Genomic DNA, 16,307 nt, shown 5'->3' with positions numbered 1-16,307 from the left:
ATATAGCGTGATCAACTCTGCTGATTGGTTGTTTTTCTAATTTGATGCTAATTTCGTCATAGGCAGGAAGAGCCAATGACCATGAACGAAGTTTTCACTATATTAGCCTAAGTTTATTTGCTTGTTGTAGCCGGCAATGAAGACTCATTAGCTCTGAATTTGTCACTTGTTCAAGGTCAGCTAGAGTGGAACCAGAAAGAGTAATGTTGGTTTTGTCTGCGAACATTTCTGCGCAGACGACACGAACATTACCATTGACAACATGACATGTTTCGATGCCAAACATTTGAAGTTTGAAGGGCGTACTTGTATATAGTTGAATGTTGAATAAGAAACCTTCAACGTATTTCACGTATTGGAAGCATAACCGCCTTCTCTGTAGACTACGAGTAATACCTCTTTGGCTTAGTCCGTCGAGCGTGCTTCTCGCCCCTAGGAGTTCGCGCGGCCATTTTTTTCTCGCGGTTTTCTTTCCCGTCACGCACGACGGACTAAGCGAAAGAGGGACTGTTCGTAGTCTTCCATTTCTGTCACCTTAACTCTCAAATCCTTGAACAGGGAAACGCCTGGTTTAAAGTTGCGCCCGTATTTATTGATCAAAAGCATATAAATTTCGGGTGCCTTGAAACTACGGCGCGAATTTACAAACATGTTATTTTTTTTTTTTCTTGGCGTGTCCACACTTAGATGAAAACGATGGAAGTGATCTAAGGCCATATCCACGCTACGCCGGAGAAATTTAAAAAGGCGTCTCCACTCTGAAAACGCATCGAATGTTTTCTGTCCACACTACGCCGGAGAAATTTGAAAACGCAGCAGTGACCGGTCATTTTGGATTTGTGTTTATTTTTGGAAAACTCAGGGAAATCCCATGATTACTGTGACGTCTTCGTTTTCAACATGTTTTTTGTCCACACTAAAACGCAAAGCCGGCGTTTTCAAATTCCTCCGGTTAGAAGAGTGTTTTCGTAAAGCTCCGTTTTCGTGACAGATTAGTGTGGACAGTAGGCCTAACCGTAGAAATAAAGCTACGTTTTAAAATTTTTCCGGAGTAGTGGTAGTCTCCTCCGCAGCCGTTATTAGGGTCGTCACGCAACGCTTCTCCCCCAAGAAGCGTTGCGTGACGACCCTAATAACGGCTGCGGAGGAGACTAGGGAGTTTACGAAACCACGACGGCAACGGCAACGGGAACGTCACAGTGAACAAAAGAATTAATGAGCAGAACAATGGCTGTGCACGTGCGTTATAATTCTTGGTACATTTCTTGCCGTCCTTTGCAAGACAACAACGTGAAATGACCAAATTTTGCGTTGTCTGGAGAACGTGAACCACGACGGCTAATATTTCAAATTTTTATTTCAAATTTATCGCTGTGTTCCGGATTTAGATTTGTAATAGTTTTGGCAGTGATAAACAAACTAAATGACTTAAGAGTATCGCGAGATTTGTAGGTAAAATATAAATCAATTTTTTAATCGACGTTGTCCTCGGCGTCGCCGTCGTGGTTTCGTAAAGAGTAGTGGGGACGCGGTCTAAAGCCATGTATCTGTTCCACAACCACTTAAGAGAGTTTGTAATGCCACACAGTAATTGCAATCCAGATCTTTGTCTTTATTATAAAATGAAAAAATTACTATTCACATCAGAATAAACCCACCACTTCAAATAAGTTAAATTACCTATGATATAAGGATCGCATCTTATATATAATTACCGCTTCCCGTCGACAGCCGTTAATCATTTAGTAACACGTAGTTGCTGTATATATGTTCATAAATATAGTCCGTTTTTATCCAAACAATTCATGAAGCCCAGATTTCCTGTCCACCCATTCATTCACTAAGGTATTCAAACCCATGTTTCTCCTACATTTACCTTACTCACAGAGAGACTAACTAAATCCGATAGGAGATCGAGCAATTTCCGTTTTCAGTGCACAAAAACCTGGTACCAGAATAATTTTAGGCATTTTAGTCCTTTTTATATTTTCTTAAAGCTAAAGATATAAATACAAAAAATTTTCCCATGAGAACTCGAGAAAATAAATTTCAAAGTTCAGAGAAATTGTGCAAACACAAGTAAAATTTTATCATCAGCGTTTCATTTCATCAGTACTTTCAAGTGTTTCAAAATTTGTTTTCTGCATTTGGTGTTGTTAGAAATGATTTCTTTTGGGAATATATTTAAAAGAGACGCACTAAAGTCTGCAATACGAAGTAAGTAATCTCGGTACAAAGTTTTTGTCCCCTTGTTACTCGAACTGCTGGTGGATTCCTTCTTAAACCTCTGTGGTAACCAAAACTCAGTCACTCAATTTGGTTGTATTGTTAGTATTTCCCTCAGCTTTTCTTTGTCTGTGGAGTGCTTTTCGGCACAGGCTACATTAACCTGAAACTAGAGCCATTATAATACTGGAACCCATTAACCTCTATTATCATAAACGTGATTGATGACATTCTATATTGTACAAATTATACTCCCTAAACAAACAAACAAACATACAAAATGGATATTAATTTTACCTTATCACGGTTTCTTTTGAAATGCGAGCACTTCGCACAATACGAATCCCCAAAGGCTCCCAGAATAATAATCCCTCCGGAAAAATCACATTACCCTTAGGATTACTTCTATGCTTATTTTGCTAACAAAGGGGAACAAAGCGACCTCGTTTCCTCCGTTTAAAAAAGTTTCCAGTTCTGGGCTAAAATACTATCAAACGAGAATCGGTAAGCGCCGACTCTTAGGCAAGCCTATCGGAAAGCGCTCGTGCTCTCATCTTGTCGGACCATTAACAATCAAAAGCTCTTCGGATGCGTTCCGAGTGCTGCCCGGAAGCACATATACTCGATCAGGACGTGTGGATAATTTTTTGTTACATCGCAATTTCTGGTAGTGACAAAGAACACGACTGACATCAGAAAAGTCCCTGAATGAAGTTCAGGACAAGGGAGTAAACGTGGGGTGATTAGATTCGGCGAATGGAAGGAGAAATTGGCCCAAAACCGCACCCATCCCACGACTGTCGGAAACACATCCCTATCTAAAGTAATCTAACGCAGACACTAAAAGCAGTTTCTCGATAAATAGTTCAGAATCTAACATGGCTATATGCGCAGCTCTACCAATGAACGAGTTCGCCGAGCTCGGAAGATTATGATAGACACTGTATCGGATAAGGTTCATGTCTTTTCTATCCTCCAGTGGTCTGAGTAAGTTGTCGATCATTTCCCTGTAAGCCACAGCTGGTAAAGAGAATAAATGATAAGTTATATTAGTATCGCTCGCGTATTGTAGTAATGTTATTACAACCTATCCCATGCACGGTGAAGGAAGTAGACAGTGGGGTGAGGTAGGGCAAACTACACACTACAGATGCTAACAACTTTCCCTGCAGACTGCAAAACAGTTTTCTTGCGGAAACAACTCTTAACCACTCACCGAGCTCGGAGTTTTCTCTCAGCGCTGCTCGACAAGTCTCTATCCTGGCCGAGTGGTATGGCACGTAATGGTCCTGTACTGAACTGACAAGAAGAATGTTCTTGAAATGTTGCAAACCTGAAAGAAGAAAAACAAACTTCAATCATAAAAAGGTAACGCCTCTTACGGTAAAACGAAGCACTGTACAACTTTGGCAAATGGACCTCTAGATCACTAACAAACTGGTCATTTCATTTACCTTCTGACTGACTGAGACGATAAATGAAAGTCTGCCGCGGGTCAGGATGATCATGCAGCGATAACTGTAACAACGAATCCGACTTCTTCCATTTCTGCATAAACCACAGACCTAGAAATGAAGGGCAACGACGTGTAGGCTATAAGAAACTTTTATTCGTACTTAAGAAAAAGTTGCTAATGGTCTAAAATTATTACTGTATATATATGGGCTTTAGAACGGTATTCAATAAATATGGGTTATTGAAAAAGCTTGTTCGGTCAAGATGGCTGGATACTGACAAAGTTTTTTTTTTTTTGCGCCTTGATGGACTGAGACGGAGACGGAGAATCACAAAGGACACAGGCCATCCACTGAACTAAATTAACTCGAAGCAGATACATATAGCCGATGCGAAGAGCTTTGGTTTTACTTCTCATTGGATGAACGTTGAAAGCGGCGCGAGAATTTCAGCCGATCGGATAGTGTAGTTTTAAAAAACTAAAGCATTATGTGATTTACTTTCGACCTTCAAGCAAACACCGCTCTAACTACGATAAAACAAGTAACTGTGCACAACAAATTGCGATTTAAACGATGTAAACAACAACAAGGCCAGGGTGAAACTATTATAAGATCGGGCTCCTTTCTCGCACAGCGCCTGGTAATCGAGCTTAGATGAGTAACAGTTCACCCCGACATCGTCAAGTTTGTTGTAACGACCTACGACTTACAGTAACTAAAAAGCTGTCTAAATTACCCTTTTAAAAGATTCTGTGCAAGACAGTTCTTACCTGTGCTGACAAGAGAGCTCGTTGGATAAAGCATTCCTAAATGAGGACCCGACAAGGACAAGAATGTGTGGATCTTGTCCAAAAAGGGCCTCATCTCAGGGTGGCCGAGAGCGGACCGGATGATAATGTTACCCAGAGAATGACCGACAAAACTGCGGAGATGAACACAAACTGGCGTTAAAAGTGTAGAAGAGAATAAATATGGCACATTTTGTCACCAATAGCACATTGCCCTCAGTTTTCACGGTAAAGGGTGTGATATTTATATCTTTACCTAATAAACTGAGAAACAACTCAAATTACAAGCAAACTAACCAAAAAGTAAGTCAATTCCAAGATGATGAAAGAGTACAGCTTCTACTTCCTGTCAAAGCCAGTTTCAAGAAATATCTTTCATAAGCCTTCCTCTCTGAGTGAATCATTTCAATTTGAAAATCAAGAGAAAACATGTCCCAAGTGTCACGTTCAGGATATCCTTTTAAGGTAACCCACTAAGGGTAGTATGTTACAAGAAGTCTCCATCCCAGCTGTTGATTGGATTGTCACGCAACGCCTCAGATGGGCATGGCGTGACATCACCCGCGACCGAGGATATGAAGACATAAGCAACTAACCTGATTTTGGTGGGAAAGAGATTGTACGCTTCAATGTGATGCGTTATTTCCTGAACAAGCTTCTCAGTCATCTCTTCGAATGTCACGAACGTGTCAGGCTGTTAAGACAACATCAAACATTACAAAAGATGAACAAAAGGGTTGCGAGGAAAGTAAAGGAGTACAGGAGCTACGTCACGGTTTGCGCATCTTGAAAAAAAAAAAATCAAAAATCAAATTTGCACTTTGCAATCCGTGTTAATCTTCTCCATCCTCAACCATCCTTGTCCCTCTATGGTTTATTACTATCTCTTTGATGTTTTTCTATCTTAGTAATTACTATTTTCAGGTTTTCTTCCAATCAAAAAGGTAATTTTGTACACGGTCAAAATACCGTGACTGAGAGCTGCTCGAGAAACCGCTTAGTCCGATCCTCATAGTAAATGTTGAAACAGCACTCACTTTTTCACAGAGAACAAGATGTAAACTTGAAGAAGTCGTCTACAGACGAGCTAAGATAAATGTGGGGTTAGCATTACTCCTTAAAGTCAAGGCAGTGTTTGACTTGACTAACTTGAACACCCTCATAAGTGCGGCATCGTCACGCAGTGCATAACATGGCTGTATTAGTCTTCAGACATTTTGTTCACCTGGTTGATTTCGGACATAAGAAAGTCCATCTTCGTGGAAGGGAGGCCCATCTCTAAATAACACCGAACAAGACGAAGATCACCGCTGTTGCCTGCCAAACAGAAAAACAACCGCCACACCTCAAAATGAATTCATTGTGATAGATACGAATCGACTTCAAAGATTTAGGAATTAGGATGATGAGAAGGGAAAGTTTACGGCGTATGGTCGAAAATGATTCCATCCAAAAACGGTTAACCTTCTTAACTTCACAAACTTATTAATAATTCAACAAGTGAAAACAAAGAAAATCACAGCCGTGAGAAAGAGGTTTGGATACCCGGTCTTAATAAGCATAGATTTTGACGATTTCACTTCTCCGTTTACTCATTAGTTTTTGCTTCGATTGAGAAGATATATCAAACATACGAGACAGTGTTTCATTGGTTATCCAAACAACTCGAATTTTGTCTAAAATACTTCGCTGCGCGTCGTATTTTCAACTTCTTTCTCGGTGTTTGGATATCCCGATGAAACGCTGTCTCTCGTGTTTGATATATTACTTAACATACTGTTCTTGCCGTCAAACAGTTAGAATATCGACAGCCTTATTTTGATAGGGGATACTTACCATCCAAGCCATGAACACATACGATCAAGTGCGTCTGGATGCTTTCAGGAGCCTGGGCACTAAAGTACGGCTCGCGAATTCCTTGGAAGCGGCGATCACTACAAAGATAAACCAAAGAAAACTGTTCCTCACATGAACACTCTACTGTTTCTGTCATAAAGCCAGCAAGGGGATGAACAGTAAGCAACGGAAGAGAGCGTGAAAAAAATTTCTTCAGTATTTCAATATTCACGAAGAATCACAAACGTGCATTTTTCTTGATATAACACATTGTCAGAAAGTGCCCGCCATGCATACACTTATTCCCAGGATCTTTTCTCGACGCGGGGTTAGGAAGAAGAGGGACACTGGGGGCGAGGCTTCTCCGACAGATTTGATTGACGGTATGGTCAGATGACGGATATGAAGGCAACAAAAATCACCGTTCACGTTTTTGACTGTACGTAAAAGACGACGAATTTAGAAAATGAAACAGTTCTTGTTTTGCCGTTCATCAATCATGAACCCTCTGGTCTCACCTGTAAAGTTGGCAGGCATAATTCAAACTGCGCTTCACTGATCTTTTCGCTATCTCAAACCTAAAGGACGGATTTAAAAACACGAAAATCGATTAATCCTTTCAAATGGTAAAAGGTTAAGTCTGCATACGAGCCAAGTAGCCCATCAGGCCGGAGCTTATCTCGGTTTCTTTAGCATGAAGCGGCTAAGAGTATTTCTGGTCCCCCCTGGATGGGATGCTAGTCCATCGCAGGGTTACCCCTGGCATTAAATTCGCCGGTACCCATTTATACACCTGGGTGGATAAAGCCACTGTGAGAGTAACGCCCCTTGTGTCCCCGGCCAGGACTGGAACCCGGACCACTCGATCCAGAGACGAGCGCACTAGCCAGGAGGCCTCCGCAACTTCACTTTTACAATGATCAACACATTAAGTAATTTTTTCTAATTTCCTACATACGCAACTAACCTGGATCGCACGCTTCCTCCGTAAACAGAATCATTTCGGGATAAAGTAAAGGCTGGCGATGCGTTTCCGGCGCAGGCCATGGGAAGACATCCTCCTAATGAAGCCGTAGAAAGACCCTTCTTTTTGTTTTTCCTTGATGGAGGGATTGGTGCACCATCGGTCACTGAGTTACGACACGATTCTCCGTTGACAGTTGGTTGTATAGTCACAACTTTGGACTGATTTTCCGAAGTTGCACTCGGGGATGCTTCGGAAGACCTCGGCGTCTCGTAGCTACTCGAGTCCGCTCCCGCGTCAGGGGGAGACGAAAGCAGGTCGTCTTGCGAGCCATCACGATCAGTGGTGAACTGAAGTTCGGGCTCCTCGGAGTTTTCTTCGTTTGAACTTTCAGTGCTGTCCGCAGAGTAACTTTTTGCAGCATCGTTGCAGATGAGTGTTGTTTCATCGGCATCCTGATCAACAGTTTCTTTCGACACCTTTTCCGCAGAACTATCAATTTCACCAGAAGCATCCGAATCATCGGCGTTGATGTCACTACTTGGTAGCATTTCAATGCCATTTATCGCTTGAGCATCAACAAAGTCCGACTCCTCAGTGTCGTCTGAACTATCTTCTTTCTGGCCCTTGCCGCCCTCAGAAGGTTTAACTTCGCTAGTCCTTTCGTTTTCAACATCCTCTTTAACATCAGACTCATTATCAGGCGCCTTAGCGTCTTCTTGTTGAATAAGCGGCTGGGTGCTTTCCCATTTACTTAACGCCGACTGCAAATCTTCCAGTAAATGTGAAGAATCTTCACTTGGAGCATCGTCTGTCCCGCCATTTATCGCAATATTTATGTCGTCTAGAGCTGTCTCGCTGTTTTCGGTTGTCTCATCTGTCTCGTCCGTTTGCTCCAATCCTTTGTCAAGGTTCTTCCCTGTTGCCTCGCTATCGTGACTGGCTTGTGCCTCGCTATCATGGCTGGCTTGTGTCTCAGCTTCGTGGACACTCTCTTCTGACACTGCTTGTGACGCTGAACCGTTCTTCTCGGCTTCATCAGAATCTAAATGGATTAAACAATTCTGTTACTTTACACACAGAAAGATCAAGACTGTTATTTTCAAAAAGTCTCACTCGCCTACAGGAAACTGCTCGAGCATTGCTATGAAGCGTGCAAAGTCCTGAGAACTTCATGGAGTGCGCCCAACTGAAACGATTCCGTGGGGCAGCTTCTCTGGAAGTACTGAAAATACATTTATTTACCTTTACCGTTAATAAGGAGGAATCTGTCATCCATGCCGGCGCTATCAACCTCGTCCGAATCCACCGTGAAAAATATGTCTTCCAACTCGGAGTTTCTGGGAAGATCTGACAATAAAGTCAAAACAACTGATGCTAAATAAACAAACACCCAGATTGCTAAATTAGGAAGATTATGAACCCAATCAACATTAGAAGGTCGAGACGGGGTGCTGGAGTCTCCCTCGCCAGCAAAAATAGTTAACGTTTTCGGCATTTATCAGCAACCACTACATTTTGCAGCTTTAAGATCACAGCTATAAGTTAAAAACGTTTCATTTCTCAGCTTAATGTGACCAATGCACAGCTATCATGATCAGTTGAACTCCATCTCGACACTAATGTTAGAATGTTTATCTAATTTTACCAAGTTTGGGTACAAAATCTCCAGAACAAAGGGGTTTGTAAGTACCTGGTTCTCTGGGTTCAGAGAAACTATACTTGTCTTCGAATATGATTGGAATCGAAGTGGGATCTCCATCTAACAGAGGACACTCCACCTGAACTGGAGGAATGGTCTGATAATAACGGGATCCTTTCACACTCTGAGCCAGACTCTGATGCTGCTGAAACCTGAGGGAAAACCACAAAATGGATCAGAGCAACTCTAAAGCCCCGTCCAAACGAACTCGCAAGAAGTCGCAAGTAGCCGCAAGTTGAACTTGCACAGAGACTTGCTTTGCCGGGGTAGCCAAACGGACTCGCAAGTTTCCTCGCAAGTACACGCAAGTCGCCGTAAAAAAAAAAACTTTTCATGGCAGAAACATCCCGTATTTCATTGGGTAATAGGTTGCTGTAGCAACGAATGAACGTCACTCAACTTGCGTTGACTTAGGTTGGGTGGCCAAACGGTGAAAAACTTGCGTCGACTAGCGCGCAGATTTTATCTCGACCAAAGTGAGCGCAGGTCAACGCAAGTGCACGCAAGGCCTGGCCAATCATGCGTCTATTTGCGCGTCCTTTTGGCCAGGGCTTAAGAAGAACCATAACCCTGACAAGTTTTCTGATATGGTGTGGATCAGCTTTGTATGAAGGAAATCTGCAGCTCTTCCCAACAAACGCTGTACGAAATTCCTAAGAAAGTTCTCAGAATTTTCAATACATCAAAAAATAGTATCACTTCCTATCTGCTTACAACTGATCCGGTGTGCTTTGAAGTTCATTCCATGGGTACTCCTGAATGAAAAATGCCTCCGAGAAATGAGAAAGCTGAGAAGAGTAAAAAAAAAAAAAACAAACAAACAATTACCATGTCCAATAGAATGGAGGAAGGAATAAAGCAAAACTAACATGTGCAGAATGAGTTTTAAGGGCTGCTGCTCTTGCTATTTTCCAGGGGGAGGGAGAGATGAGGATGGACTTGCTACTTTCAGGGGGGTGGAGGTGGGGGTGGCTACTTTCGGGATTTATTAGCAGTCATAATTTTGTGATGTTAATTTCTGGGGATGTAACTTTGGAAATGTTACAGTATTTCATACTTACCCTTTGGTTGTGGTGTTCTTTTCTCATAAATGGTAAAATAGCTTTGTTCAGACTAAAGAACTCTAGGAACTGTGACCATGCTAAGGAAAGCTACACAGCAACAGTAAAAACCAGTTTGTTAGTCTACAAGTCCATGCAAGCTTAGACATTTGGAGGGGGGCAGATATATCACACACCAAATTTTTTAAAGCTAAACTGGAATTTTAAGGGGGTTGGGATTCAAACGAACTACCCTTCTGTGGGGAGTATGGATATTTTCTGGAACAACACATCAAATAAACTGTAACTTAATACATTTTCTCCATATTATCAGGGAACTGATATTTGTATTATAACAGGACCTTTGAAAGGAATCTGGTTCCTAAAGTATTTCAAAAGCAACAGTGTCACATATCCAAGTCTTGCTATTGTAATCCATGTCCACCTGTTTCTTTTGACGAGTGATCTGTACCCTTTGGATTATATGAGTGATAAGTTGTCCTGAGTGTATTGTCCTTCAAAACTACTTTTCCTTAGTTTCTCACGATCTAGGTAACGACCTTCTCAAAACCATGTTGACATAATTTAGAAGTAGTGGCTGAGGCCCGCTATGCATGCACAGAACTACTAACAGCTGCATGGAGCACTAACCATAACATGGGAAAATTATTGAAAGACAGCATGCCCCTCACCTCTGAACTAAGGTTGTTTAGGTCACTGCATACTTGAGAAAATGTTTCCTCACAACCAACTGTAGCCTACAAACAGTAAGACAAAATATTTAATATCATTGAATTTGTGATCTGAGCCAACAAAAATAGACAATGATACTGGATAAAGAAAAAAGATATTCCAGAAACAACTTGTGTACCTCTACTGTACTGCACAACACATCCAGCTTCTCACCAAAGTCTATCATACCTGATAAGACGATTATTTACTTAGTTGAAGCACTTAGTATGACAACAACACAGTATGATACAATTTTTTCCCCATACAACAGCCATTATTTCTGAATACCGCTATGGTACCAGTGTAGAGGCACCGATTTAAATAGGATATTGAATTGGACAGCAAAGAAAATGTCCTAAAAGAGGGTCCACACATGTCAGATTTTGCTTTATAACTCCTTGGTAGTTACTACAGAAATACTTGATAAATCGTACCAAGATCCATCCTCTGATTTTCAGGAAGAAGCTCAGTTAAACATTGGAAATAAGCCAGCAGATTTACTTGGGCAGACAAAAGAGTACTGCATAATGCCCTGAATTGACAAAAGAAAAAGAAACTTATTGATCAAAAGCACGCAACTGAGTATGATATTGAAAATTATACTGCACATGATGGTAGATAACTCAAGGCTGTGGTCTAAGAAAAATTACAAGGAGCCCAGAACTATTAAAAGCTTATATGAAAAAAGTTTTTCCAGTCCCCCAAAGGCAAAAGTTAGTAGCCTGTGGCACCTGGGTGCTTCTAGAGCAGAGCCCTGGATAAGGGATGGTTAACTAACCTTTTATGTCCAATCTGAATCACTGAAATCTGAATTTTCACTTACCTGTAACTATTAATTTGTCAATATTCAGTAACTTTTGAAGACAATATTTCTAATTGGGCTAAAAAGCTATTTCCAGAAATGACAATATGGCTGTACCTGTGTGTGTCATACGCAAACTGTAACTGCTTTTCAACAAGTGAAGTCTTGGAACTCTGCAAAAGAACATTATTGAACATTACCTAACATCGCAAGGATATCCATAATTGTTTGTTACATATCACTTAAAGCTTATCCGATCATTTATTAATCAGTTGTGTTTAAATTGTGACCAATGTGACCCTTGGCTACATTAGTATATCAGTAAAGTTTACTTCTGCTCGAGTCTACTGGAACTAATTAGTGAGTACCAAATACATGAAAATATATGGAAGCCATTTGTCTCACAAACACATACCTACACACAGAACAAACTCATCCATACCTGGGGGGCTAAGGCTTTGTTACTGAACAACACAACATAAAACGTTGGTGTTGACACCCGTTGATTGGATGGTTGTTTACCAAGCCAGCTGTTCTTTACAGGCCTAACAATGCTGAAGAGTATAAATAGAAAAAAAGCACCACACATGAGTACAAGCAATTTATTTTCATTAGCAGTTCAATTTGCCATTTAAGTTTGTAGGAATGCTTAATTCAGTGCTAGTTCTAGAGGAGGAATTGCTTAAAGCTCCCCCATGGTTATAGAAAGAAAAATATTCTCCTTTCCTTTTATTAGATGCGCAATTCCTAAGGTTGAAAGTACACTCACTCTGAGAAATGGCTTACCTGTGATCAGGAAGGCCAAGTGCTGTTACTGTGGCATGAATTGTGGTGTCGATGACAGCAAAGTGATAATAATCAAACAAGATGGGCACATGGTGGTGCAGACCCTTCACACAAGACATGTGCAGTTTTAATGTCTGTGTGCTTACACTTGTCAGTGACTCAACAGATTCAAGTCTGTACAATAAAATAGAAAAGAAATGGCAGAGCATTATAATTAAAGTCACAGTGACAAACAATATGCCAAATTATATGTAGTTTAATGTTAAGTTACCATCATAACCTCTTTTTAACAAAGTTTTAGTTCCCGCAAATGATTTTGACTAGATTTGACACTGGCCAAGATAGATACAAAAATCCTTTGAGATCTTCAAAGATTTGCTTAGGAATTTACCGGAGTCATCAAAGGATCCTTTGTACAATCTTTAGGATCTTAAAAGATGCTTGAAGGATCTTTACAGGGATAGGTACAGGGATAAGACAAATCCTTGCAAGATTTGAAAGATCCTCAAAGAGTGTAGCAGATTATAAATTAAGATTCTATAGGATTGTCAAGATGAGTGACAACACATAAATCCTTAATATGCAGCTCCTTAAAGATCCCCATGGATAACTCTTGAAAGCATTTTCATAAGGGATTCCACAAACCCAGACCCCTCAACTCAAAATCCAATTCAATAACCTATGTTGGTCACTGCACCTCCAAAAGTTACCATGAAAAAAACTGTTGATTTCTAACTTCTGGCCAAAAATACTATCGGTAAGCTGTTGCAAAAGTACTCAATTCCTAAAATATTGATTGGCAGAGGAAACATCAATAATAATTTCTGTCACAACTCTTCAGGTACAATAAAATCCTGTTAATCTGGTCACCAACGGGCCACAAATAACTGGCCGTATTAATGGGTGGCCTTTTGTTCAGACCAGAATAAAGTGGCCAAAGTAATGAGGGGACAGTATTAACCGGTTGGCAGTAATGCAGGGTTCCACTGTATGTGCAAAGAGCCATGGAAGGCATACAGTAACAGCATGACACAATTTTGATCGGCATGCATTGATCAGAAAAATTTCTCACCCATATTCTGAGTCAGAGAAGAACAGCTCCACTGTCATTTGATAATCAGCCTGGTCAATTTCCTGGACAACCTGATGAAAAGATTATATAAAGAAAAAAATAAATTTAGTCTTACTGTTTGGTGAAAGGAGAGTGAAACATTTTGTTTAACAATGCTTTCATCATTTTGCTTCATTTACTGATTGGCAATCACAATCTCCAAAGCAGTTGAGCACTATAATTTTACTACCTATTATAGTATAGACAGGACCCTGCGTGCACTCTGATTGGTCAAAAACCCATGTTTTATCCGAGTATAAAACATAGAAAATGTGTGTTTTATTGTTTTGTGTGTGTAAAATCTAAATCATAAAGCAAATAAAGAAGCCTAACCCGTGTATTACACTGTGATAAAACACTCTGGACATTTGAGAACACTCGAGAAATGTAGAAAACACTTGCCTGCGGAGCGTGTTTTCTACATTTCCCTTGTGTTCTCAAATGCCCGTTGTGCTTTTTCACAGTGTACTACACAGCTCAGGCTTCTCTATTTGTTAAATAAATGATCTAAATGAACATCACTTTTGCGTCCAATATTTTAAACTGAAGTTTCAAATTCAGCAAATTTGGACCACAGTTTTTATTAGCTACGGGTTAATATAGCTACAGCGCGGGAGTTGACTTACCTTGTCACTGTTAACCAACATGTGGAGGCGGAACACAAAGGAATCATTCAACATAATGGACTCATTCCTGTAAAGAATTTGAAACGTCTTAGAGATGGCTGTCCCTCCAGATGGGGTAATAGTTGCTCCAAATTGATATTCTTGTCCTTGAATGTCTAGTAAGAGTGAAATAATAAATGTAATAAGTGTCCAAAAAATAATAATATAAACACGAAACAAAAATAGCAAATTAAAAATCATAAGTTGTAATTGTTTAATCATTAACAACAATAGTTAATACATCTTCCAAGATGGCACACAGCTAACACCTTGCTTGCTAATGCTTGCATTTAGGTTCGAAATGTTGACATGGAAGAGCAAGAAAATAATCAAAACATTTTTTATTTACATAATTATATCCTTGCTTTTGTGATTGTACTTGCATTTGCACATGCTTTAAGTCTAGGATCATCCACATCATGAACTGCTAGAAAATGTCATCTTTGACCAAAAAATCTTACCTGAGCCAATGTCAAGTCGTTTCTCTACCTCTGTGCTTGCTGCAGCTTTTACAGGAGGCTTGAGCATACAGTGGATCTGATAATACCTGAAAATTACAACAGTTGAGTCCAATTAAAGTGTTAGTACTACTTGACCTAATGAAAAAATTATTTATTTCAGCAGACCAAGAAATTCCTAGAATTACACCTAACAACTCTATTCCTAACCAAATGTAAACATGCAGGACCACAGGTTTCTGATTGATGGCTTGAAAATATCTAGCAAAGAAACATATGCCTCAAGACTTTTCTGTATGACTATTTTACATTATTATGCAAAAACAAGCTGTCTTCAAAGTACCCACTTTTACTCATGAAAATAACCAAAGAAACAGCCTCTTTTCAAAGTCTTAAAAGCACATATTTTTATTATTATACATTTAAGTTACATATGATTGATAAGCTTATATAGCTGTAACACAAAATATGCAAAGTCTCTGTAAGAAGGACTGTACAAACAATGCACAATAAATATTTACAAAAACTCAGCAGTACTAAATATTCTAAAATACCAAATACTTCATGAATGTGAATTCAACAACAAATAATATTGTGATCAGTTGGTTTATAGAGCAACACTAGATTGCTTCAAAAATATGTGAAAAATAAGTGAACAAGAAATATATTGCTGTAAATTGGAGCACAAATTTAAGCTTAGATGTTAGATTTTTCGGAAGACAACATACCACTGAGCGTTCAGCTGAACCAAGAAAATTAAGATAAACAAAAGTAGCGGTAAAAGTAGCTGAAAATGACAATTAAACATTTTAAAATGATACATACCCGCGCTGAAAGAGATCGACATTGTGGAACGTCGAAAATTCCACTGCAAACTCTATCGTCGCTTGTAGGTCTCCAGACATATTTCGCTGCTCTCCAAACTGGATGGGAATTATGAACGGTAATTTCTTTATCCAACCAACGTCCTACATCTCATCTGATTTCGTTATATCCTGGCAAACATTATCGCCTTGAAACTGCTGAAATAAATTTGTCCATCATGCGAGTATACGAGAAACATTTACCTAAGCCATATGCAACCGATAAATTTTGTTGAGTTTTAAAACGCGCCCTTTCTCGAGACGGCGTCCCAAGATATTCAAGAAGGTAAACTACTACGATTTTATTCCGAGTTTTTAGATCAACATTGGTTCTCGTATTCAATAACTCGCAGTTCTAAGTGGCCTTGCAATTTCCAATTCGTCACTAATAAAGAGGGGGTCGGAAATGCGTCAGTCACAAATCGATTTTGATATTTGCAAAAGCATGGAAGCTAAAGCTAAAAAATTCGAAAAATGCCTCAAAAGTAAACGTAAAAAGACAAAATGTCAAAAAGCCAATAGTTAAAACACGCTTTTCAGTTCCTTTTGGCATAAAAGATGAACAGCACTCTCCAAAATTGTGATCTTTTACACTGCCAATTAACCTTCCGAACACGAAATATTCTTTTGTTTTTCAACTTGACCACTAATAATTAAGCAGCAATGTAAGCCGTTCCCAAATAAGCTAACTGTACATTAATAATGCACAGAGCACACAATATGAATGTACCTGAAGTTGTTTAGGAACTTGGTTGTCCTCATGAAAAAAACACTAACCTACCACTTCCGCCGCCATCTTGTTTCTCGTCGCTCTCCGACACAGTACCTCTCGACTGCGTACATACGGGAGAACTGGGTCCCATAGTTGTTTCCAGGG

At 39.9% G+C, this 16,307-nt stretch overlaps 1 protein-coding gene across 5 annotated transcripts; it reads right to left on the bottom strand.

Moving 5' to 3' along the window:
• Positions 1-1,591: 1,591 nt before the first annotated feature.
• LOC110065747 (protein FAM135A-like) lies at positions 1,592-16,274 on the bottom strand. Of its 5 annotated transcripts, none has more exons than XM_020772923.2 (24): positions 16,161-16,274; positions 15,393-15,589; positions 14,571-14,656; positions 14,071-14,225; positions 13,406-13,476; positions 12,334-12,507; positions 11,990-12,101; positions 11,665-11,720; positions 11,180-11,277; positions 10,885-10,934; positions 10,706-10,771; positions 10,035-10,124; positions 9,688-9,761; positions 8,965-9,125; positions 8,517-8,621; positions 7,275-8,316; positions 6,826-6,885; positions 6,308-6,405; positions 5,697-5,788; positions 5,068-5,165; positions 4,454-4,605; positions 3,681-3,791; positions 3,443-3,559; positions 1,592-3,246 (listed from the first exon to the last, which is right to left on the bottom strand). In XM_020772923.2, the coding sequence occupies exons 2-24, from the start codon at positions 15,470-15,472 to the stop codon at positions 3,041-3,043; spliced, it is 3,354 nt and encodes a 1,117-aa protein (XP_020628582.2). In that variant the 5' UTR covers positions 15,473-15,589; positions 16,161-16,274; the 3' UTR covers positions 1,592-3,040. The 5 variants fall into 5 exon arrangements, with proteins under 5 accessions (XP_020628582.2, XP_020628574.2, XP_089135132.1 ...); XM_020772915.2 differs by having other exon boundaries at positions 15,393-15,586; XM_089279006.1 differs by having other exon boundaries at positions 8,523-8,621; positions 15,393-15,586.
• Between the last annotated feature and the right edge of the window lie 33 nt (positions 16,275-16,307).

This window comes from Orbicella faveolata, unplaced genomic scaffold (assembly GCF_042242905.1).
Source record: "Orbicella faveolata isolate gen_17 unplaced genomic scaffold, um_ofav_v1 contig_47, whole genome shotgun sequence".
NCBI classification, from domain to species: Eukaryota; Metazoa; Cnidaria; class Anthozoa; order Scleractinia; family Merulinidae; genus Orbicella; species Orbicella faveolata.
Note: the sequence above shows the minus strand (reverse complement) of the source record. Positions and strands in the feature narration are given on the sequence as shown.